This window comes from Salvelinus alpinus, chromosome 21 (assembly GCF_045679555.1).
Source record: "Salvelinus alpinus chromosome 21, SLU_Salpinus.1, whole genome shotgun sequence".
Taxonomy (NCBI): domain Eukaryota; kingdom Metazoa; phylum Chordata; class Actinopteri; order Salmoniformes; family Salmonidae; genus Salvelinus; species Salvelinus alpinus.
Window position 1 is genome coordinate 30,280,539 of NC_092106.1, and position 26,621 is coordinate 30,307,159.

Consider the following 26,621-nt stretch of genomic DNA (forward strand, 5'->3'; position numbering starts at 1 on the left):
CGGGCTGTGGATGAGCACTGGAGATCTAGTGCCTACTACGCGCACTTCTCTCTTAGGCTCCACTCCCACATTTGCCCGGTACGAGCGGAGTGTAGGCATAGGAAGCACTGCACCCTCCCAGCGCCCAGGAGACACAGCACGCAGAGCCGGCGCAGGATACCCTGGACCGAAACTGCGTACCGGAGACCAGACGCGCTGAGCAGGCACAATACGCCCCGGCTGGATGCCCACACTCACATGACACTTTCGGGGGGCTGCTCTGTAGCGCACCGGGCTATGGGCACGCACTGGCGACACCGTGCGCTTAACCGCATAACACGGTGCCTGACCAGTGACGCGTTGCTTATAATAAGCACGAGGAGTGCGCTCAGGTCTGCTACCTGGCTTAGCCACACTCCTCTCTAGCCCCCCCCAAAAAAAATTCTGGGGTTGCCTCTCGTACCTGTCCCGCTGCCGTGCTGCCTCCTCATATCGCCGCCGCTCAGCTTTAGGGCGGCGATACTCCCCAGCCTGTGCCCAGGGTCCTTCTCCGTTCAACTCGTCCTCCCAAGTCCACAAGTCCTGGTTGCTCTGTTGAGCTCTCCCTTTTCCCCGCTGCTTGGTTCTGGTAATTTGGTGGGTGGTTCTGTAACGGCTCTTCTCCTCCTCTTCATCCGAAGAGGAGGAGCAGGGATTGAACCAAGGTGCAGCGGGTTGTGAATACATATTGATTTAATAGACAAAACGGAAAAACACGACAAACACTTGAATAATTACAAAACAAATAAACGAATGTAGACAGACCTGGACACGAACTTACATACAACGTGAAGAACGCATGAACCAGGAAAACAGACTACATAAAACGAACGAACTAACAAAAACCGGAACAGTCCCGTGTGGCGTAACATACAGACACTGACACAGGAGACAACCACCCACAACGAACACTGTGAAACAACCTACCTAAATATGACTCTCAATTAGAGGAACGCCAAACACCTGCCTCTAATTGAGAGCCATACCAGGCAACCCTTAAACCAACATAGAAACAGACAACATAGAATGCCCACCCAAACTCACGTCCTGACCAACTAACACATACAACAAACTAACAGAAATAGGTCAGGAACGTGACACACAAACTATTACCAATGTGCTATCCTGAGAATGAGTGTTGAGAGATCTCCACTTAAAAACAAAATAGATTCACTGTTGCTATCGAAGTCATTCCAAAGGATGGGTTTAACAGGGCAAATGAAATGTGACCATGCTATATCACTCTTATATCATCAATGATGCTATTTAGGCCTATATATACGTATAGCATTTTGCAAAGTCATCAACAGCTATTGTCTCAATTCAACCCAGGATTCAACAACAAATAGACTACATAGGCCTATGATTTCAATCTCTGGTTGATTTCAAATGTAATGAAATGTAGTGATATTGAATTGTTAGGTTGTCAACTCAACCAAATATAAAAATGTTTTATTATTATATTTGTATTGTACTTTTTACCCTTTTTTCGGGATATCCATCGCTGCAACTCCTGTACCGACTCGGGAGAGGTGAAAGTCGAGAGCCATGCGTCCTTCAAAACATGCCCCTGCCGAGCCGCACTGCTTCTTAACTCACTGCTCGCATAACCCGGGAAGCCAGCCGCACCAATGTGTCGGAGGAAACACCGTTCAACTGGCGACCGTGTCAGCATGCATGCGCCCGTCCCATCACAAGGAGTTGCTAGAGTGGGGGACAAGGACATCGACATCCCGGCCGGCAAAACCCTCCCCTAACCCGGACGACGCTGGGCCAATTGTGCGCCGCCTCATTGGTCTCCCAGTCGCGGCCGGCTGCGACACAGCCTCGGATCGAACCCGGGTCTGCAGTGACGCCTCTAGCACTACGATGCAGTGCCTTAGACCGCTGTGCCACTCGGGAGGCCCAAATATAAAAATGTTGAAGGAGAGTTCCATCTGTGCCATTGACTTAGTCTGGCTTTAATTCCAGTTTGTCTACAAATTAACAATTGATATGTCCATCTCAACCAAAAATCTATGTTAAAGAATAGGACTAAATCAAACATGAATTTAAAGTGCATTTACATTTTGGTTTGATTTGATTTAGTGATAACACAATTTAATTTCAACTTTTGGCAGTCTTTTTGAGTGGGTAAATATATAGGTTGTGATCTCATTGATCAACGTCTCAACCAAATATTACGCAATTATTCACCTTGAAATTACGTGGTGTGCCCAGTGGGATAACACTCACTGACAGATACACTGGCTGGGTCAGAGATTGCAAGGTTTGCTCTTCCCCCTTCACATAGTTACTTTGATCATGTTCCTGTGTGTTCCTGAGAAATTGATTAATGTGTGTGTTTTGTAGGTGTGCTGTTCAGTATTGAGGTAACATCTACGTTCTTTGCGGTGAGGAATTACTGGAGAGGGTTCTTCGCTGCTACCTTCAGTGCCTTCATCTTCAGAGTCCTGGCTGTGTGGAATAAAGACGAGGGTAAGACCGGTCTACATGTATACTGAATGAAAATATAAACGCAACATGTAAAGTGTTTGTTTCATGAGCTGAAATAAAATATCCCAGAAATTTTCCATATGCACAAATAGCTTATTTCTCTCAAATTTCGTGCACAAATTTGTTTACATCCCTGTTAGTGAGCATTTCTCCTTTGCCAAGATAATCCATCCACTTGACAGGTGTGGCATATCAAGAAGCTGATTAAATAGCATGATTATTACACAGGTGCACCTTGTGCTGAGGACAATAAAAGGCCACTCTAAAATGTGCAGTTTTGTCACACAACACAGTTTTGCCACAGATGCCTCAAGTTTTTTCCGGGAGCGTGCAATTGGAGTGCTGACTGCAGGAATGTCCACCAGAGCTGTTGCCAGAGAATTGAATGTTAATTTCTCTACCATTAGCCTCCTCCAATGTCGTTTTAGAGAATTTGGTAGTACTGCCAACCGGCCTCACAACTCCAAACCACGTGTAACTACGCCAGCCCAGGACCTCCACATAGTCTAAGACCAGTCACCCGGACATCTGATGAAACTGGGTTTGCACAACTGAAGAATTTCTTCACAAACTGTAGAAACTGCTCACCTTCGATGGCCATTGGCACGCTAGAGAAGTGTCATGAAAATTCAAATTAATAATGATTAGAGACAAGGTCAATCACCAATCAGGATATTACTTTATTCAAAATGTATTAATAACATTGATTAATTATTGCAATAATGAAGCTGGTCGACGAACCACCCTTAGATGATTCATTGAGAGCCCAACAAACAGATTTGAACCACAGCATTTTATAGCAAAGTAAATCCTCCTGAATGTTCATGACAAACAACAGATGTGTGGAATGGGTCAAAAGATTAGACTTTGTATGAAAGAAATGAATAATTCACAGCAGACAGTATCTGCGGTAAAGACTGTTCTCATTGTATGGAAACCAGAGTTTGCCCCTTAAGACGAGGGCTCTTAACTCGTACCTCACAGTACAGAAACACCAACTCATTCTATGGCATAAATCAATTGTCAGCTCAAACTATCTCTATCTTGAGTAAACACCATGTCCTTGACCATACCCAGACTAGCTGCAGGGAGCTGGAGTGGAAACCATCCCTTTACTATTTGTTAAGTATAATTGTTAATATTAAACAAAACAGGTAAACATGTTAATTTCTCTCTCACAGAAGTGTGCTCTTTATTGATGAATCCCGGTTTCAACTGTACTGGGCAGATGGCAGAAAGCGTGTATGGCGTTGTGTGGGCGAGCGGTTTGCTGATGTCAACGTTGTGAACAGAGTGCCCCATGCTGGAGGTGGGGTTATGGTATGGGCAGGCATAAGCTATTGACAACGGACACAATTGCATTTAAATGATGGCAATTTGAATGCACACCGATACCGTGACGAGATCCTGAGGCCCATTGTCGTGCCATTCATCCGCCGCAATCACCTAAAGTTTCAGCATGATAATGCACAGCCTGCATACTCACCAGACATGTCACCCATAGAGTATGTTTGGGATACTCTGGATCGACGTGTACGACAGCGTGTTCCAGTTCCCACCAATATCCAGCAACTTCACACAGCCATTGAAGAGGAGTAGAACAGGAAACAATCAACAGCCTGATCAACTCTATGCATAGGAGATGTGTCGCGTAGCATGAGGCGAATGGTGGTCACACCAGATACTGACTGATTTTCTGATCCACGCCCCTACCTTTTTTTAAGGTATCTGTGACCAACAGATGCATATCTGTATTCCCAGTCATGTGAAATCCATAGATTAGGGCCTAATGAATTCATTTCAATTGACCGATTTCCTTATATGAACTGTAACTCAGTAAAATCTCTGAAATCGTTGCATGTTGGGTTTTATTTTTGGTAAGTGTATATGGGTCATTCCACCAATTCGGTGCCTTTTGAGATGTGTGAAAATAACTTTTGAATTCACAGAATTTTAAATAAAAAAAATAAAAAAATGACTATCAAGGGTCAAATAAAGTAACAGGGATGTTACATTGGCCATAAATTCCCTTGTGAAATGGGGAATGGAAACTTGTGTGTAACAGCAAGAGGCACTTGAGTGCAAGCTTCACAATTTGTTTTGTTAAGATTTCTACCCTGTCTATCAATGGGTAACAGGTTGACGTGTTATGCTCGACCCGCTCAGTTTTCCACCCCAAAACACCAGAAAATGATACAAAATAGTTCAGCCAGCTCTCCTGATTTTACACCATCATTAGATGTTGAATTTTTCAGTTCACGTAATAGGGTTGACATTAAAATGAGGGACAGATGTAAATGATTCACTAATCACAATAAATAAATAATAATCTTTCAGAAATGACTTTGTCAAAGCAACATCATAACTAAGGCTTTACAATAATGGGGAAAACGTAGGGGTTAAGTGGGTTAAAATCTTCCTAGAAGTCAGAGGGTGCACGGAGGAACATGTCAAAATGCCGAATTTTAGCACTTTAGCAAGTTTTATTCATATAAAAAAATCTGATTTATTTAACTAAGCAGGTCAGTTAAAAACAAATTCTTATTTACAATGACTGCCTACCCCAGACAACGCTGGGCCAATTGTGTGCCGCCCTATGGAACTCCCAATCACAGCCGGATGTGACGCAGCCTGGATTTGAACCAGGTACTGCAGTGACGCCTCTTGCACTGAGATGTAGTGTCTTAGACCACTGCGCCACTATCCATGTGGTCTAACTTAAACGGCTCCTCATGAAATATTATAATAATAAATAAATTCAATATTGGTGCACAATTTCTACTTCATATATCTAAGTGATGCAATAGGCACTCATTTCGTGGAACAACCCATACAGTATACTGTATATTGGCACAAGCAATCATTGATGTAAGGTCTGTACTGTATATAGCCCCTTAAAAGCATTTTGATAATGATGAATCACTCTCTCTCCATCCCTCCCTCCCTCCCTCCGTCCTACACAGAGACCATCACAGCTCTGTTTAAAACCCGTTTTCGTCTGGACTTCCCATTTGACCTCCAGGAGCTCCCAGCCTTCGCTGTCATTGGGTGAGTCTAAGTTGTCTTCAATTAGCTAGTAAGGTCTTCGTTGCCTCTGTTAGCCAGTGAGCTTTTTGTTGCCTCTGTTAGCCAGTGAGCGCTACGTTGCCTCTGTTATCCAGTGAGCCCTACGTTGCCTCTGTTAGCCAGTGAGCGCTACGTTGCCTCTGTTATCCAGTGAGCCCTATGTTGCCTCTGTTAGCCAGTGAGCCCTACGTTGCCTCTGTTAGCCAGTGAGCCCTATGTTGCCTCTGTTAGCCAGTGAGCCCTACGTTGCCTCTGTTAGCCAGTGAGCCCTACGTTGCCTCTGTTAGCCAGTGAGCCCTACGTTCCTCTGTTAGCCAGTGAGCGCTACGTTGCCTCTGTTATCCAGTGAGCCCTACGTTGTCTCTGTTAGCCAGTGAGCCCTACGTTGCCTCTGTTAACCAGTGAGCCCTATGTTGCCTCTGTTAGCCAGTGAGCCCTACGTTGCCTCTGTTAGCCAGTGAGCCCTACGTTGCCTCTGTTAGCCAGTGAGCCCTATGTTGCCTCTGTTTGCCAGTGAGCCCTTACGTTGCCTCTGTTAGCCAGTGAGCCCTACGTTGCCTCTGTTAGCCAGTGAGCCCTATGTTGCCTCTGTTAGCCAGTGAGCCCTACGTTGCCTCTGTTAGCCAGTGAGCCCTACGTTGCCTCTGTTAGCCAGTGAGCCCTACGTTACCTCTGTTAGCCAGTGAGCACTACGTTGCCTCTGTTAGCCAGTGAGCCCTACGTTGCCTCTGTTAGCCAGTGAGCCCTATGTTGCCTCTGTTAGCCAGTGAGCCCTATGTTGCCTCTGTTAGCCAGTGAGCCCTACGTTGCCTCTGTTAGCCAGTGAGCCCTACGTTGCCTCTGTTAGCAGGTGAAAGCTGGTGTGAGTGTTCAGGAGGATAGCCTCCTGACGTTAGTCACCTAACATTGATTATTCAGCCAGCGAGGTGGTGCATTTAGGACATCTTATTTTAGCTTGCTGTTACCGTAGTAGCGTAGCCTCCGGGCTTACCACATAACTGAATTAGACCAGAGGCTCTCTCTCTCTCGTCTCTCTCTCTCTTTCTCCATCTCAGAAGAAAGAACAGCCATCTACTACTTAACTCTGCGTGGGCTCCCAAAGAGAAGAAAATCCCTATTTCTTTCGTCTCTTTTCTCCTTTTTGTCTGGTGGATGTCCTCCCTCTCGTGATCTGAGCAGTGAAGCTTTGACTCATAATCTAACAAAACTCTGCCTCCGGAGAACAGCCGTCTTATTTCACATTTAGAGAGAGAAAGAGTTTGTGTGTGTGTCTGTACGCACAACCCTTTATGTGTGTATTTCAGTATCCTCTCCCTCGCCAATGCCTTGATGTCTTATGGCGAAAGTCGGTCAGTGTTTCAGTTAACTCGGACAGGGAGAGAGAGAGAGGGGGGAATTTGTCGTCTTTGCTACATGCTAGCTGGGGAAAACCTTTGTGTAGTAAACTTCTTCTAGCCTCTGGATTTATGTTTCAAACTTTCACTGGTACTCAGATGTGGTGTTCTGAGATATACATACGTCCACACGTGCACACACACACATACACACAAACCAGTGGAGGCTGCTGAGGGGAGGACGGCTCCCCTCAGCATGGCTGAGGCTGGAACGGAGAATAAAATGGAATGGCATCAAACCATGTGTTTGATGTATTTGATACCATTCCACTGATTCCGCTCCAGCCTTTACCACGAGCCCGTCCTCCCCAATTAACGTGCCACCAAGCTCCTGCGACACAAACACACACACACACACTTATACATACACACACACACACACGCACACACACACACACACACACATTTCAGAGAATAGCTTTAAAACATGTAGAAATGATTCTCCCTCATCTATTCATCATTTATTCAGTAGTATTTGACAGAATTCATTATGCAGGAACATGAATTTATGAGCATTCATATACTTGGCTGTAGATGAGGGGGAACTTTGGAAAGTACTTTTCAAAGGGCTTTGCTTGATTCTGGTGGCTGGAGAAACTGTCTCTCTCTCCTACTGACAGTTACACAAAGTGGACACATACTGGGTACTTTCTTAAAACACAAACATATATACATGTAAACCTGTCCCTCTCTCTTTCTCCACCTTTACATTTTCTTAATTTAATCTCCCTGTCCCTCTTCTCTCCATTGCCCCCCCTTCCCCCCCCCCTCTCCTCTCTCAACCCTCCCTCCTCTCCCCTCCTCCTCTCCACAGTATTGCCAGTGGTTTTGGCGGGGCGTTGTTTGTCTACCTGAACAGACTGATAGTCCAGTTCATCAGGAAACAGAAGACCATCAACAAGTTCCTCATGAAGAAGTAAGTCATGATGTCATCAATGTCAGACATAAGCCCCTACTGGGTCCCAGATAGTCCCTGTATCCTAGTGTCCCACAAACACACTAGCGCACACACGCACGCACACACTAGCGCACACATAGATAGATTACTCTGTGAAATCAGCTCTATTGATGCAGATCTCTCCACAGCAGAGAAAAATGAAGACATTCATCTTGACAAGTGTTTATTAATGAATGGTGTTTACTCATCTCCCTACCAGACTGATTAATTAACTATCCTCAGATTTCTAAATTAATGTAATGTTCTGTACATCACGCAGCCGTGGAAAGGGTTTGAGGACAGTTTGGTTTTGACGAGTTAACAGTAATGACTAAACACCCTTTTGCTTTCTCCTCCTCTCCCCCTCTTCTCTCAGGCGTCTGCTGTACCCAGCCCTGGTCACTCTGCTGGTGTCTACACTAACCTTTCCCCCCGGCTTCGGACAGTTCATGGCAGGCAAGGTTAGTTCCACTCAGTTTTTTATTTCTTTACATAGAGGCAGAGTCTACCTCCCACCCTCTCCTCTTTCTGTCTCTGTAATGAGAGGGTGTCAGACTCTTGGTGTATTTCTGCTACAATAAGCTGTTGATTCTGTTGCTCCCTAAAGTCTAGCTACAGCATCACACACAACTACACACCGTCTTCCAGACCCCCACTCAGCTTCACAAGCCTTAAGCCAAACCAGTTCAAATTAAATCATCACATCCATTGCCTAAAGTGAAACTGCTTTCCATAATGGTCTTCCTAATAAAATGGATGTGTTGTACCCAATTTCAAATCACCTCCTAGCACCTACCCCATGGCACTTCATGTAGATTGGGATAGCACTAATGTCATCGCTTCTCCTTTCCCTCTGAATGGCTAGGATGAATTCTTGATGTGTTGCTTATACCTATCCAATCCTTTCAGATCTACTTAAATGCTTCGGGTTAGGAGCTAGGGATATATGGGATATAATAAGATAATATGGGATATATAAAAATATAAAATGCCTGTTGACTTTAGCCCTCTGTCTGTCTGTTATGTTGTCACTTCCTGTTTCCCCCATGCAGCTGACCCAGAAGGAGTCCCTGGTGACGTTGCTAGACAACCGGACATGGGCCAAGCAGGGCATAGCCGAGGGGTTTGACTACATCGGCAACTCCCAGGCCTGGAATCACCCCCAGGTCAATGTCTTTGTCACCCTCGTCCTCTTCATCGTAATGAAGGTAGGCACACCATCATCATCATCATCATCCACTTTGTTCTCATCTCTCCTCTTCTTTATAATCACCTATTCTTTTTTAATTCCCTGTTACTTTACTCCCTTCCCACTACATGTGGCGTGTCTCAATAGTCTGAAGTAACGTTCTTCCCATTGACATGACAGGTGAAGGTAATATGGCAGGATCCTGTCCATTCATTTAAATGAAAGGAGAGGAGGCCGTTGTGGAGAATTGAGACCCAGCTCAGTGTTATATGAGGGTACGGCTTGTGGCGTATTGAGACCCATCCCAGTGTTATATGAGGGTTAGGCTTGTGGTGTATTGAGACCCAGCCCAGTGTTAAATGAGGGCAGGTGAAGCATCAGGTTATTACCTTGTTGGGATTTGATTAGGTTTTTATGTAACCTTTGTTTAGGTTCTAGCAACTCAAATGAAATGTCCCCTTTTAAAAGAGAACCGCAGAACTGCTGTTGTAAATCTTGTTCGCTCGCTGTGTCGTGTGTGTGTGAAAGAGACAATAGGCTGTGTAATGCAGTTAAAGTCCCTGGATAGAGAGAGAAACAAGGAACCACAGAGGGATAGAGAGACAAAAGTGGGTGGATAAAAGTTATATAAGCCTTAGATATTGAGTGTGATGATCCTGCTGTAATGGAAGATAAATACTCTATACACTTTCTCTTTCTCTCCTTCGCTCTCTCGCTCATCCTAGCTCACTTTCTTTTTTTGCCTTCTGTACTTTATCTCAAATAATCTGAAAAGAAAATGATATTATACTTTTTGGAACACAGTGAGACCAATCTACTCTACTCTAAATTACCCCTCTGATGGTACTGTTTCATCCCATCCCCCCTTGTTCCTCCAACGTCACTCCCAACTTGGCCAGACCAAGTTGGGGGGGGGGGGGGTCCATCCTGCTACTATATATGGAGCAGTATTTCTGAAGCAGTAATGGACGTTGTCATTAACTTTGTGTGTGTGTCCACTGTTGAGGTTGTATTTTTGGCCTTTGCTGTGACGTAGTTACACACACACACGTACATGCATACGTAGTCAACTTCACTCACATACACACGCGCACACACACACACTAACTCAGTCGCACACAAAGCGTGTCTTCTGGGATGATGTCTAATTACATGGTGTAGTTGAAAGCGCCCAGAGTCGTAGTTTGTTTCTCCCACACTATGCAAATGGACCAAGCTTTTATTAGACAGACACAGACAGAACAAACTTTCTACGGATTGATTCTCTCTATGATATTACTCATAGGCTGTCTTCTCTATCACAGACTGACCGTTTTTAGCTATCACACTGCATTGAGACAACTTTTTGACCCCAATAGGTTTTTTTGCAGTCGTTTCCCAGTCCTCTGTTGGAGGGTGGTGGCAGCCCAGTAATTGGAGTGGGAATAAGAGTAGGGCCCTTGGAGGCCCCTAGGGGCACGGGCGATAGACTGTCCTCTGGTTCTGTCACACACAAATGGTAGAAAATGGCGCCAACGGATAGGGCTGCCGTGTTTCTAGCTCTTAGGAAACTTTGCAGTATTATGTTTTTTTTATGTGTTATTTCTTTTCTTTTTTTCATTTTTTCATTTTTTTCTTAAGGGGTGGATCAGCTTAGTATTGCGGAAAGAATGTTGCTTCCATCAATGTAATTGTCTGCATCATTTCCAATCCCCCATATATTTTTGGGGCAAATATATATATCCATACACACATGCATACATATACACATATATACATACACATACCTATATAGACATACATACTTTTTTAAAGAATATACCTTTATTATTATTCCCCGCAAACCCTACCACCGATCCCCGAATTGGAGTAAACTAATAAACACTTCGGCTTTTACCTTCAATTTATACATCTTATACACATTTTACAGACACGGTCTACTTTACAATAGTTCTCTCTTGTTTGTTCTTAGTCCTTCCTCTATTTCTGATGTCCATCTAGTTTGATTTCTATTTGTAACTGTGCTATTTCACAAAAGTTCCGAACCTATATACATTTTACAGATCCCGTATGTTTTACATTGTTTGTCTTGTTATTTGTCCCACCCTTCAGCTCCATTCAACCCTTCCCATCTATCTCTCAACATCATCCATTTCTGATTTCTATTTGCCATATATTTTTCAACTGTGCTGTGATGCTTCACAAAATAATTGAACCTTTCTATTCTCATAGCTTCTACAGATTGTAAATTAAAAATAATTTTTTTTGCAAAAATAATTATTATATTATTGATTGATTGACTATGGCTTTTCAAATCACCCAGTATTGCTATCTGTAGCATTAGTTCTAGGCAAATGTTGCAATTCTTCAGCCATTTCTGGACCTGTGACCAAAAACGAGCTACATATGGACAATACCAAAATAAATGATCTAATGACTCTGCCTCCTCACAGCAGAATCTGCAGAGCTGGGAAGATTGTATCCCCCATATATATAACATTCTATTCGTTGCAAGAATTTTGTATAGTAATTTAAATAGAAAAATTTGAAGTTTTGAATCCGGCATTGTTTTGCGTATCAATTCATAAACCGTGTGCCATGGAATGGGTACGTCGAAAATCTCTTCCCAACTATTTTGCAATTTATATGGCACATCTGTCAGTTTTTTGGTCCTTAAATTAAATTAGTATATGTTTTTATTTATCACACTTTTCTTTAACCATTTATGTTCTTTAATACAGGGCCAACATACAAGTTCCTTACTTTTTTCCCCTTCTACTTGCCTCTTCCATTTTTGTGGTAATGCTGCAATTAATTGGTTGTAATTTTGGGTAGAGCAGACATTTACATATGTCTGTGTTAGCTGCATGTGTGACATAACTCCACCAGTCCTATTTATGATATCATTCACTAAAATTATACCTTTTTTAAACATTTCTTCGAAAAATACAGTTTTTTTTATCAATTAGTATATTTGAATTTAACCACAATATTTGTTGTATTATTTGTTCTGTCTTTTCAGGTGGATTAAACTGAAATTGCAACCAACTTTCTAAGGCTTGTTTAAAAAATAAAGATATTTTGGAGATTATTTCTTTTTCAAACAACCGAAAGTGAGCAGGTGTAATCTGAATAAAGGGAAAAAGGCCCTTCTTGAACATAGGATGAGACATTCGTACCAATTTACTAGAGAACTAGTTTGGATTTAAGTACAACTTTTGTATGACTGATGCCTTTAGTGAGAGGTCTAATGCTTTAATATTTAATCATTTCTGCCCTCCAAATTCATATTCGTTATATAAATAGGCCCTTTTAATTTTATCTGGCTTGCCATTCCAAATAAAATTGAATATTTTTTGTTCATATCATTTAAAAAGCAGGTCACTAGGTGTAGGCAAAACCATAAGCAAATAGGTAAACTGTGATATGACTAAAGAGTTAATCAGGGTGATTTTTCCACAAATAGACAGGTATTTTCCTTTCCATGGTAGAAAGATCTTATCTATTTTTGCTAACTTTCTATAAAAATTTATTGGAGTGAGATCATTTCTTTCTTTTGGGATTTGTATACCGAGTATGTCCACATCTCCGTCATACCATTTAATTAGTAAACTACATGGTAATGTAACATTTGCATTTTTTTGTGATCCAATACATTATATAGACTTACACTTATCATAATTTGGTTTTAATCCAGAGAGGATAGCAAAAGTATCTAGATCCTCTATGAGGCCGTGGAGAGACTCTAATTGTGGTTTTAAAAGAAAACATGAATCATCAGTGTACAATGACACCTTCGTTTTTTAAGCCACGGATTTCTAATTCCTTAATAATTATTGTTTGATCTAATCTTAACAGCTAACATTTTGATGGCAATAATAAATAGATATGCCGATAGTGGACAACCTTGTTTTACTCCTCTAGATAGTTTAAAACTTTCTGAGATGTAGCCATTATTTACTATTTTACACCTAGGGTTACTATACATAACTTTAGTCCATTTTATAAGAGATTCCCCAAAATTGAAATGTTCCAGGCATTTATATATAAACTCCAGTCGTGTTTTATCAAAAGCCTTTTCAATATCAGCTATGAAAACCAGGCCTGGTGTCCCCGATATTTCATAGTATTCTATTGTTTCCAGTACTTGTCTTATATTATCTCCAATGTATCGTCCATGTAAAAAACCTGTCTGATTAGGATGAATAATATCTGACAATACTTTTTAAATTTTATGCGCCAAGCATTTTGCTAGGATTTTTGCATCACAACACTGAAGTGTAAGAGGTTTCCATAATGATATCAGACCTTCTTGTTGCGTGTCTGATAATCTACCATTTATATAGGAGTGGTTAAAACATGCTAATAATGGTCCTTTGAGTATATCAAAAAAAGTTTTGTATACTCCACTGGTATGCCATCCAGCCCTGGAGTTTTCCCATCCTTAAAGGCCTCAATTGCATCAAGCAGTTCCTCCTCTGTAATTTGGCCTTCACATGAGTCGTTCTGTACAGATGTTAATTTTACATTATTATTAGGGAAAAGATTCATACAATTAGTTTCAGTTAGTGGAGATGGAGGAGCCTGAAACGAAAACATATTCTTAAAGTACTTTACTTCCTCTTTCAAAATATAATTTGGTGAATCATGCGTGACTCCATCATTTGTAACAAGTTTTAATACATTTGTTTTGGTAGCATTTCTATATTGAAGATTGAAAAAGAATTTGGTGCATTTTTCCCCACATTCTATCAGGTTCGCTTTATTTTTATAATATATTACACTGGATCTTTCTTGAATATGTTCCTCCATTTCTTTTTGTTTTTCCTCTAACTTATTCTGTGCCTCTATGGTACCGTTTTTATTGCTATCTAACTGTACTGTTAGTCCTTCAATTTCCTTTGTTAATATGGACTCTTTTGATCTAAATTGCTTTTGTTTTATAGATGAGTACTGAATTGCATGGCCTCTAAAGGCACACTTAAAAGTGTCCCATACAATACGGGGATCTGCTGTACCTATGTTATGTCTGAAAAAGTCAGTTATAAATTCTTCTGTCCTAGTTCTAAACAATTTATCATCTAGTAGGCTTTGATTAAATTTCCAATATCCTCGTTCACGTGGAAATTCTGTAAGAGTAATATATATGCCAATTATGTGATGATACGACCGCATTCTGTCCCCTATCAACACTTTTTAAACTTTGGTGCCAGAGAGAATGGCATAAGAAAGTAGTCAAGACGACTAGCTTGATTAAGCCTCTGCCATGTATATCTCACTAGGTCAGGGTATTTAAGTCTCCATATATCCACTAATTCCAATATATCCATGACATTCATGATTTCCTTTGTAAAGGCTGTCGTCTTCCTCCTCGTCTGAGGAGGAGAAGTTTGAAGGATCAGAGGACCAATGCGCAGCGTGGTAATTGTTCATCTTATTTAATAGAAGTGAACAACTCAAAATACAAAAACAACAAAGTGAAAACCAAAACAGTTCTATCTGGTGCAGACACACAAAGACTGAAAACAACCACCCACAAAACCCAACAGAAAACAGGCTACCTAAATATGGTTCCCAATCAGGGACAACGATTGACAGCTGCCTCTGATTGAGAACCATATCAGGCCAAACACAGAAAACCAACACAGAATTAGAAAACATAGATTACCCACCCAACTCACGCCCTGACCACACTAAAATAAAGAAAATACAAAAGAACTATGGTCAGAACGTGACAGTACCCCCCCCCCCCCACCCCCACCCCCCCACCCCCAAGGTGCGGACTCCGGCGGCAAAACCTGAACCTATAGGGGAGGGTCTGGGTGGGCATCTGTCCGCGGTGGAGGCTCTGGTGCTGGACGTGGACCCCACTCCACCATTGTCATTACCCGCTTCCGTGGCCTCCTAGGAACGGCGACCCTCGCCGCCGACCTAGGATTGGCAACCCTACTAAATGGCCCCACTGGACTGAGGGGGGCCTCTGGACTGAGGGGCAGCTCCGGACTGAGGGGCAGCTCCGGACTGAGGGGCAGCTCAGGACTGAGGGGTAGCTCAGGACTGAAGGGCAGCTCCGGACTGAAGGGCAGCTCCGGACTGAAGGGCAGCTCCGGACTGAAGGGCAGCTCCGGACTGAGGGATAGCTCAGGACTGAGGGATAGCTCAGGACTGAGGGGTAGCTCAGGACTGAGGGGCAGCTCCGGACTGAGGACGGCTCTGACAGCTCCTGACTGGCGGATGGCTCTGGCAGCTCCTGACTGGCGGACGGCTCTGGCAGCTCCTGACTGGCGGACGGCTCTGACAGCTCCTGACTGACGGGCGGCTCTGGCAGCTCCTGACTGGCGGGCGGCTCTGGCAGCTCCTGACTGGCGGGCGGCTCTGGCAGCTCCTGACTGGCGGGCGGCTCTGGCGGCTCCTGACTGGCGGGCGGCTCTAGCGGCTCCTGACTGATGGACGGCTCTAGCGGCTCAGGACAGGCGGGCTGCTCAGGCGGCGCTGGACAGACGGGCAGCTCAGGCGGCGCTGGACAGACAGGCAGCTCAGGCGGCGCTGGACAGACGGGCGCACCTGTAGGGAGGAGACGGAGAGACAGCCTGGTGCGTGGGGCTGCCACAGGACCCACCAGGCTGGGGAGACCTACAGGAGGCTTGGTGTTAGCAGGAGGTACCTGAAGGACCGGGCTGTGGGGGAGCACTGGAGCTCTGGTGCACAGCCTTGGCACCACTCTAGCCCGGACCCTCCAGAGTGCAGGCACAGGTTGAACCGGGCTGTGGGTAAGCACTGGAGATCTAGTGCCTACTATGCGCACCTCTCCCTTAGGCTCCACTCCCACATTTGCCCGGTACGAGCGGAGCGCAGGCATAGGACACACTACACCCCCCCCCCAGCGCCCCGGAGACACAGCACGCAGAGCCAGCGCAGGATACCCTGGACCGAAACGGCGTACCGGAGACCAGACACGCTGAGCAGGCACCATACGCCCTGGCTGCATGCCCACACTCATATGACACTTTCGGGGGGCTGCCCTATAGCGCACCGGGCTATGGGCACGTACTGGCGACACCTTGCGCTTAACCGCATAACATGGTGCCTGACCAGTAACCGCTGCTTATAATAAGCACGAGGTGTGAGCTCAGGTCTGCTACCTGGCTTAGCCACACTCCCCGTGTACCCCCCCCCCCCAAAGAATTTGGGGGCTGCCTCTCGTATCTGTTGCTCTGCCGTGCTGCCTCCCCATATCGCCGCCGCTCAGCTTTCGCTGCCTCCAGCTCTGCTTTGGGGCGGCGATATTCCCCAGCCTGTGCCCAGGGTCCTTCTCCGTTTAAAATCTCCTCCCATGTCCAGGAGTCCTGAGATTTCAGCCTCTGCTGCTGCTGTCCTTTACCACGCTGCTTGGTCCGGTTTTGGTGGGTGTTTCTGTAACGGCTGTCGTCCTCCTCTTCTGATGAGGAGAAACGAGAAGGATCGGAGGACCAATGCGCAGCGTGGTAAGTGTCCATAATGTTTATTTTCAGACATAAACTGAACACTACAAAATACAAAACAATAAACGTGAAACGAACGAAACCGAAACAGTACCGTGTGGCGACAAACACTAACACGGAAACAAACACCCACAAACCAAAAGTGAAACCCAGGCTACCTAAGAATGATTCTCAATCAGGGACAACGATTGACAGCTGCCTCTGATTGAGAACCATACCAGGCCGAACTCAAAACCCCAACATAGAAAAACACACATAGACTGCCCACCCCAACTCACGCCATGACCATACTAAATAAAGACAAAACAAAGGAAATAAAGGTCAGAACGTGACATCCTTAAGTTCCTGAGGGTGATAGTTTGTAGTGTGATTTCCTTTCCGGTCCATAGAGGTATTTAAGACCGTATTAAAATCTCCCACCATAATTATAGAGTCTAGTGTTGCTTGTAGAGTTGATCAATTCTTATATATTTTTTCAAAGAAGCTTGGATCATCATTATTCAGACCATATAGGTTAATAAGCCATATCTGTTTATTGTCCAATAACATATTTAAAATAATCCATCTACCTTGAGGATCTGTTTGGACAATTTGCCCATTTGGATCAAAATTATTGTTAATTAAAACCATCACCCCTTTTGAATTTCTTTTTCCATTGGAGAAATATATTTCGCCCCCCCCAGGTTTTTTCCCACAAAACTTCATCTAAAACTGTTGAATGGGTTTCCTGTAAACAATAGATATTATATTCCTTCTCTTTTAGCCAGGTAAATACTGATCGTCTTTTCTTATTATCTGCTAAGCCATTACAATTGTAACTGGCTATACTTATTTCACCACTTACCATAATGAGACACAACTTTCAATTATTTTTATCAAAATATATGTTTGTAAACGTACCATTAAAAAGTAACCATAAGCTCACATGCTCAACAATTGCACCATCCCAGAGCCCAACTCAAGATAGGTCTTGATTTACAAATGCACTTACAGTTGCAGCTGCATGAGAAGGCTTGCAAGACCGTGCAAAAAATGGGCAGAAATTGAGAGATTTTATTAACCATTGTCACATCCTAGATGATGGAGGTCAAATGTACACCTTTTTCCTGAAACACCCACAATACGGTCACCCGTATTGACCATATTCCCAAGCCTCTCCATGCAGTCAGACTTTGATTTTGTGCCACCAGGGTCACAATAATATGCGCCCTCTCTGAATGTCTGAGTGTGACTCCCTCCCCATGGGTTACTGCAGCTTGTGTTGCCCGCACTGCCACTGCCTGGGTGGGGGCACCCTACCAGAATCCCCACCGGCTAGGTACAAGGTCGTCAAGGTTCTCATTAGCAGCTTTGAGAATTTCCTTGTGTAGTATGCTCAACCTTTAGGGGGTTTTGGCTTTGTGTTATTGGCTTTGTGTTATATGTGTTATATCTTACATTATTAGCCCAGGAAATGTTTTGTGTTATTACATACAGCCAGGAAGAACTTTTGGATATCAGAGTGGCGGTAACTCACCAGCATTGCGACTAGGAATACGACTTTCCCGAATCAGATCCTTTGTTCGTACCCCCAGGGCAATTTAACTCATTTCCGAGGCTGTTCCAGGACACCGCCGGCGGAAAAGGGGTACTCGGAGTGGACTTTTAGTCCGACTCAGGAGACGCGCACACCACCCTCCGCTTCCCAGTATATTACTTGCTAATGTTCAGTCTGGATAATAAAGTTGACGAGCTCAGGGCGAGGATTTCCTTCCGGAACGGCATGGCTCTCTCGGGATTTACTGTCTGAGTCCGTACAGCCAGTTGGGTTCTCAGTTCATCACGCAGACAGGAATAAATATCTCTCCCCGAGATGTTTCATGATTAACTGCTCATGGTGTGATTGTTATAACATACAGGAACTCAAGTCCTTTTGTTCACCCGACCTAGAATACCTCTAAATTAAAATGCTGACCGTATTACCTCCCAAGAGAGTTCTCTTCAGGTTATAGTCACAGCCGTGTATATGCCCCCTCAAGCCGATACCACAATGGCCCTCAAAGAACCTCCCCCGACTTTATTCAAACTGGAAACCACATATCCTGAGGCCGCATTCATTGTAGCTGTGGATTTTAATAAAGCAAATTAGATTGTTTTTTACCAAAGTTCTATCAACACATTGACTGTAGCACTCGCACTGCTAAAACAATCGACCACTGCTACTCCAACTTCTGGAATGCCTACAAGGCCCTCCCCCGCACTCCCTTCGGGAAATCTGATCACGACTCCATTTTGCTCCTCCCTTCCTATAGGCAGAAACTCAAACAGGAAGTACGCGTGCTAAGGACTATTCAACGGTGGTCTAACCGATTGTTTTGATCACGCGGACTGAGATATGTTCCGGGTAGCCTCCGAGAACAACATAGACAAATACACTGATATGGTGACTGAGTTTATCAGGAAGTGTATAGGAGATGTTGTACACACTGTGACTATTAAAACCTACCCTAACCAAAAACTGTGGCTAGATGGCAGCATTCGCGCAAAACTGAAAGTGCGAACCATAGCATTTAATGACTGTAAGGTGACTGGGAATATGGCCGAATATAAACAGTCTAGTTATTCCCTCCATAAGGTAATCAAACAGGCAAAACGTCAGTATAGAGACAAAGTAGTCGCAATTCAACGGCGGGAGTTTTAAAGGAATTATAAAGATGAGTATGAAGGAGAAATAGGATAGGACTATAGCTGCTATGCATTAGACTGTTACAGTACAGTTACAGTAGGATGTTACAGGAGAATGTTACAGTAGGATGTTGATGGGGTGGATGTTCCCGTTGTTTTTCAGTGATTGCATCAGCTATTTTATGACCACCTTCCGCTGTTATTCTGTAAAAGTTGTTGGTTCTGGCACAGAAGGTCAATAATCAGGGATTCTGTGATTTGGGATTACGTTGTGTGTGTGCATGTGTTTAGTAGTTGAAGTCCCCTCTTGCAGCATCCCAAGGTCTGAAAGTCATATCTGAGGTACAGTACTGTAGGTGATATTCCATGATGATACAGTAATAATGAAGCCATATCTGTCTGCTCATACCTGCGTGAGTCAGCAAGAGCATCGCCTAGGCAACCCTGTGGCAGGCAGGTAAGAACCCAGGGTGACTGTCACTGGGCAGGGAGGCCAACGTCACCACCGCCAGTCACCATGGGAATAGCTGCCCTGCCTGCTGTCCTAGCGACTGCCAATGAAGGGGAAGTGACGTCATCGCACCCTGCCTAAATTATTTGCCTCTCACCTGTGTGTGTGCGTGTGCGTGTGTGTGGGTGCAAGACAGAGGGGACTAATTACTAGAGCAGTAATAATGATTTTATATCAAACAAGGCAGTCAACAGAAACCAAGCCTGGTCTCCTCTCTTCTCATTAGAGACCAGAGAGAGAGGGATAGAAAGAAAGAAAGTGGTGGTGTGGAGGCAGATGAAAAAGGAGAGTGTTGGAAGAGAGAGCTGTGTTACTGTTTGGTAAGACTATTCAGTTCTAGGGAACCGTGTAACGTTAAACTGAATATGTGGATTGACTTACAGCAGTGTCCACTCTGCAATGCTGTGTGTGTCTTAAAGAAGTACAGAAAGGCACTACACACAAATACACACTCACAGACAAATACTTATTTATTTCGCTCTACTTTTCTCTACACTCACACTCCTCCAGGTCCCATCTTAGTTCATACCTCTGTAATAACCTTAAGCCCATGTTATGAGTTTCCAGATCCATTAAACCTCTCTCCCTTATTGAAGTTTGCCTGGCCAGACTGTGTTTACCTTTTTGAGAAGTTAGATTGTTGTTTTTGCCAAATTTCTGACCATTTCCATCATGGTGCATGGTAATTGACAGCATAACAGCTATTAGGTTAGACTATTACTTGTGTGTGTTATACGTGTTGTGTCAAGTGGCATCCCGCCACACATTCTTCTCTGCCATGCTCCATTTTCCATCAATGACGCCTGCTGTGTGTGTATGAGGTGTGTGTATGACGCAATAATCCCCAATGACATTCACATATGTGTATGTAATCCTCTGTGTTTAAGTAATCCTCTGTGTTTGTGTGTGTGTGTGTTTGTGAGTGTGTGTGTGTGTTTGGATAGGTGTGAAAGCAGCGTAGGGTGTAGAGTTACTGGCAGAGATCCATTAGATCACACTGGCAGCTGGGCTTAATTACTGCTAACTAGAGAGAGGGAGGGAGAAAGCTAGGAAAGAAAGAGATGTGAATGGGGGAAATGGAAAGGAGAGAGAGATGAGTGTAATTAAGAGGTCTATTTAAACCTCTAAACCAGGCAGATAGTTGTTGAGAGGTTTATGTAATGGCCACGTCACACTTCCATCCTCTCCTTGCAAAAACTGAATCCCTAGGGAGCTGTGGCTTCCGGAGAGGAAGCTCTCTTTCTTTGGCCTGTGTGAAAGTTGTGTAGGGGTGTTTGTATGTGTGGGGTTGTGGCTATATTGGAAAGGTGTGTGTGTGTGTGTGTGTGTGTGTGTGTGTGTGTGTGTGTGTGTGTGTGTGTGTGTGTGTGTGTGTGTGTGTGTGTGTGTGTGTGTGTGTGTGTGTGTGTGTGTGTGTGTGTGTGTGTGTGTCACCGGTGACTAGGCTTGGTCAGTTTCCAGAATTTCATTCTATTCATTCATTTCAATTCTAACAAAATGAGCACAAGTAATATTAAAATCACATCGACACTGTTAGCTAAAGGCTAATGAGCGAAAATCAACAAACTAATTGCAAATCCAGACAAATCCAGCTCATAAAGTTATACAAGCATAGCTAGTAGCTACCAAATGTCATTTTCGGTGAGTGGGGACATTTACAAGCGAAAGTGAACTAGACAAATTGTGCGAATGAACAAAGTTGTGATGCATGCTTTTCTGAAGGAAGAGCAGCATGTGTGCATGGAGCAGAGGGGAGAAGATAACAAACGCTAGCAGGAATTACGGGGGAAAAATGCCAGCTGTACAGAACTCATCCAGAGCTCTTTGACTTCTGGCAGAAAATCATTGTAAGATTTCTGATGGCAAACATTTAGTGAACTGCATACAAGTGTAACTTCATCACCTCATGTGCGCTGCACAACGAAGACTCGCTGACAGATATAAAACACACCACAGAGGGTTGGTGGCACCTGTATTGGGGAGGACGGGCTTGTTGTAATGGCTGAAGCGGAATCAGTGGAATGGTATCAAATACATCAAACGCATTCATTCTGTTCCGGTCATTATTATGAGCCGTCCTCCCCTCAGCAGCCTCCACTGAACACTACTGCTTTCTCCGGTTGCGCTCTTTACAAACAAACGTGACTGGCGCAACTGTTCTAGGGAACTATGGTAAGCTTCATAATGTAAAATAATGTGACAGGTGAAATGAAGAATGCAATTTGCGTTATCTCCTAACGTATTGCACAAGTAGCTACAAATATAAACATTTATTTAAAAACTTGAGGGAAAATATTATATTGAGTCTGAGTCCTTCGTGGTGAATTTCCACAACAAACTTCAAATAAATAGTTTTGACAGTATTCAAATAGCATCCTGTGGATTTTTCCAAATATCCCAGTATACAGTAAATAAAATAAAACTTTATTTGCCACATGTGCCGAATACAACAAGTGTAGAGCATACTGTGAAATGCTTACTTACAAGCCCTTAACCAACAGTGCAGTTCAAGAAGATGGCCCAAGCCTATCACTACTGACATTTCCTTTTGTTTGTCTCTAATTAGCCGCCTCTCCCGTCGGTGGCGACCGCATCTTCCAATCAGCTCGCTAATAATCCAGAGTTCAGTTCATTTCAGGGTTTTCATCAAATGAAGGCGGTGTGTGACAGTTCAATCTCACCCAGATGGAGACCGACGTTAGCTAGTTCGCGCCTGAGAAGAGATGAGTCTATCACAATGGAGTATTTTCTTTTATAGTGCAGAATAAAAGACAGTACTGATCAGAAGTCAGAGCAGCTGAGTTAAATGGAGGATTGTCCTGTTGGCTGACTGAAATGCCACACTGTTCCCTCTGTGACTTTGTATCTGTGTGTCTGTCTCAGTTCTGGATGTCTGCTCTGGCCACCACCATTCCTGTGCCATGTGGAGCCTTCATGCCCGTCTTCGTCATTGGTAAGAGAAGTGTGTGTGTTTCAGCAATAATGTTAACCCTGGGAACATGCTATGCTATGCAGTCTTGTGAGTGTCTGTGTACCAGTATGTTACGCTCTCATTAAATGTTTGTGTGTGTGTGTGTGTGTGTGTGTGTGTGTGTGTGTGTGTGTGTGTGTGTGTGTGTGTGTGTGTGTGTGTGTGTGTGTGTGTGTGTGTGTGTGTGTGTGTGTGTGTGTGTGTGTGTGTGTGTGTTCTAGGGGCAGCGTTTGGCCGTCTGGTCGGGGAGAGCATGGCCGCCTGGTTTCCTGATGGCATCCACTCTGATGGCACCATCTACCCCATAGTGCCAGGAGGGTACGCCGTTGTGGGTGAGTTACTGTAGACACACACACACGCACACGCACACAAAGACAAAGTTTGGTATAGCTAGACAAGATTAACAATACCTATTCAAGACTAGACACATCTAGACACCATTATTGTAACAATTAGGAAGTAGAAAGCCAGATCCAATAAGACACTGCTAGACCCAGTAGTAATATAAAGACATTTATGTCAAAGATAAAAACTAAATGATGCGCTTTAGAAGTCCCCTTTGGCAAGATGTCCTTTAATGTTGTTGCTATGAGTGATATTGCTGTTAGCGTTGTTGTTGACGGTTGTGCTGATTATGCTGTTGTTCAGTGTAGGGGTTGATGTCAACTGTGTTTGTGTCTAATGGGTGCTGATGTTGTTGACTCACCTCTAACTCAGCGTTCTGTCTCTCTGATGTTCCCTCTCTTTAATCTCAGCATGGCTACATTTACCCTCTCATTGTCTTTCTCTCTCAAATCAACTGAAATTGCGCTCTCTTTCCTCCCTCCATCCTTATAAAGTTAGGAATAATCAACCTTCTCTCCCTCCTCTATCACTGCTGCCCACTCTCTCCACTCCTCCTTCTTCCTCTCATTATATCCACTCACCTCTTTTTCTTTGTTCAATAACGGTTACAAAATATTGAAGATGTTTTTTTTTTTTAAGTACTTTTTAAACTTTTTAATCTTTGACCTTGTGAGGTACAGTCATCTCGCCCATCCCCCATCCATCCATCCCTCCCTTCCCCTCTCCTTCGCTCCCCTCTCCTCCCTCCCTCCCCTCTTCTCCCTCCCTCCTTCCCTCCCTTCTCATCCTACCTCCCCCATCGCCCCTCCTCACTTTGTTGTTCCAGTATTATTGATGAAGGCTCAGTATAGAGTTGAGGGCATGAGATGTATTATTGCACTGATATTACTTTACTAATGTCAATGGACAGTAACCTTTATCTGTACCCATTCCTTCCTCTCCGACTCTCTTCCTCTCATCCTCTCCCCTCTCTTCTCTCCTCTCCCCTCCCTTCCTCTACTCATCTCCCCTCGTCTCCCAGGTGCGGCAGCCCTGTCTGGAGCGGTGACCCACACGGTGTCGACAGCGGTCATTGTGTTTGAGCTGACGGGTCAGATCAGCCACATCCTGCCGGTGATGATAGCGGTAATACTGGCCAACGCCGTGGCCCAGTCCCTCCAGCCCTCGCTATATGACTCCATCATCAGGATCAAGAAACTACCCTACCTCCCTGAGCTGGGCTGGGGACACCACGAGTACGTAGGACTACACTTCTATATATCAATCTATCTACGTTAACTATCTATTTTTGTTAACTATCAATCTATCTACGTTAACTATCTACGTTAACTATCTATCTACGTTAATAACTTCTTATGGATCAAATCCCGTTAGCGCGATCGATTTGACAACATCCGGTGAAATGGCAGAGCTCCAAATTCAAATTAAATTATTAGAAATATTTAACTTTCATAAAATCATAAGTGCAATACACCAAAATTAAGTTTAACTTCTTGTTAATCCAGCCACCATGTCAGATTTCAAAAAGGCTTTACGGTGAAAGCAAACCATGCTATTATCTGAGGACAGCACCCCATCATACAAACACATGACAATCATATTTCAACCCGCCAGGCGTGACACAAAACACAAAATAATTAATGCCTTACCTTTGAAGATCTTCTTCTGTTGGCACTCCAATATGTCCCAGAAACATCACAAATGGTCCTTTTGTTCAATTAATTCCATCGTTATATCCCCAAAATGTCCATTTATTTGGCGCGTTTGATTCAGAAAAACACCGGTTCCAACTTGCCCAACATGACTACAAATTATCTAATACGTTACCTGTAAACTTGGTCCAAACATTTCAAACAACTTTCCTAATCCAACTTTAGGTAATTTAAAACGTAAATAATCAATACAATTTAAGACGGGATAAACTGTGTTCAATAGCAGATAAAATCAAAGTGGAGCGAGCTTCAGGTCGTGCGCCCCAAACAAAACAGTCCACTTGGCTCGACTCCCAGAAAGGAAAGGGCTACTTCTTCATTTCTCAAAGGAAAATCATCAACCAATTTCTAAAGACTGTTGACATCTAGTGGAAGCCATAGGAACTGCAACGAGATGCCTCATGAATCTAGTATCCCATAGAAAGCCAATTGAAAACATAGTCATCTCAAAAAAAAATATTCCTGGATGGTTTGTCCTCGGGGTTTCGCCTGCCAAATAAGTTATGTTATACTCACAGATATGATTTTAACAGTTTTAGAAACTTTAGAGTGTTTTCTATCTGAATCTACCAATTATATGCATATCCTAGCTTCTGGGCCTGAGAAACAGGCAGTTTACTTTGGGCACGCTTTTTATCCGAACGTGAAATTACCGCCCCCTAGCCCAAAGACCCCTAGCCCAAAGACCCCTTGCCCAAAGACCGCCCCCTAGCCCACTATCTATCTATCTACGTTAACTATCTATCTATCTACGTTAACTATCTATCTATCCCCCTCTTTCTCCCCACTTTATTTTTACTTCTATTTATCCCCTTTGTTTCCTTCTGTCCTTTTCTCATTCTCTTTAAATCTCTTGGTGCCTCTTGCTGGGTTGGGGACGAGTGAGGGGACTAGTGGTTTCTCTTGCTAGGTTGGGGACTAGTGGTGCCTCTTGCTAGGTTGGGGACTAGTGCGGGGACTAGTGGTTCCTCTTGCTAGGTTGGGACTAGTGGTTCCTCTTGCTGGGTTGGGGACTTGTGAGGAGACGACTGAGGGGACTAGTGGTTCCTGTTGCTGGGTTGGGGACTAGTGGTTCCTCTTGCTGGGTTGGGGACTTGTGAGGAGATAATAGAGGGGACTAGTGGTTCCTCTTGCTAGGTTGGGAACTAGTGAGGGGACTAGTGTTTCCTCTTGCTAGGTTGGGGGTTGGGGACTAGTGAGGGGACTAGTGGTTTGGTTTCTCTTGCTGATTTGGGAACTAGTGAGGGGACTAGAGGTTCCTCTTGCTAGGTTGGGGACTATTGAGGGGACTAGTGGTTCCTCTTTCTTTCCCTTTATTTAACTAGGCAAGTCAGTTAAGAACAAATTCTTATTTTCAATGACGGTCTAGGAACAGTGGGTTAACTGCCTTGTTCAGGGGCAGAACGACATATTTGTACCTTGTCAGCTCGGGGATTCGAACTTGCAACCTTTCGGTAACTAGTCCAACGCTCTAACCACTAGGCTATGCTGCCACCCCCTGCCGCAGCCTCTTGCTAGGTTGGGGACTTGTGAGGAGACGATTGAGGGGACAAGTGGTTCCTCTTGCTGGGTTGGGGACTAGTGAGGGGACTAGTGGTAACTCTTGCTAGGTTGGGGACTAGTGAGGGGACTAGTGGGTCCTCTCGCTGGGTTGGGGACTAGTGAGGGGACTAGTGGGTCCTCTTGCTGGGTTGGGGACTTGTGAGGAGACGATTGAAGGGACTAGTGGTTGCTGTTTCTGGGTTGGGGACTAGTGAGGGGACTAGTGGTACCTCTTGCTAGGTTAGGGACTAGTGAGGGGACTAGTGGTTCCTCTTGCTCGGTTGGGAACTAGTGAGGGGACTGGTGGTTTCTCTTG

The 26,621-nt window shown here is 44.1% G+C and overlaps 1 protein-coding gene across 6 annotated transcripts in view; it reads left to right on the forward strand.

Annotated features, from left to right (window-relative positions):
• LOC139548212 (chloride channel protein 2-like) overlaps positions 1-26,621 on the forward strand; it is a 202,988-nt gene that overhangs the window by 132,584 nt on the left and 43,783 nt on the right. For all 6 annotated transcript variants that reach the window (XM_071357722.1, XM_071357723.1, XM_071357724.1 and 3 more), the window contains 8 exons: positions 2,371-2,496; positions 5,478-5,562; positions 7,789-7,890; positions 8,288-8,372; positions 8,964-9,119; positions 22,619-22,688; positions 22,928-23,038; positions 24,073-24,286. In XM_071357722.1, the coding sequence (XP_071213823.1) occupies positions 2,371-2,496; positions 5,478-5,562; positions 7,789-7,890; positions 8,288-8,372; positions 8,964-9,119; positions 22,619-22,688; positions 22,928-23,038; positions 24,073-24,286 (949 nt within the window). The remainder of the gene's footprint in view (positions 1-2,370; positions 2,497-5,477; positions 5,563-7,788; positions 7,891-8,287; positions 8,373-8,963; positions 9,120-22,618; positions 22,689-22,927; positions 23,039-24,072; positions 24,287-26,621) is intronic.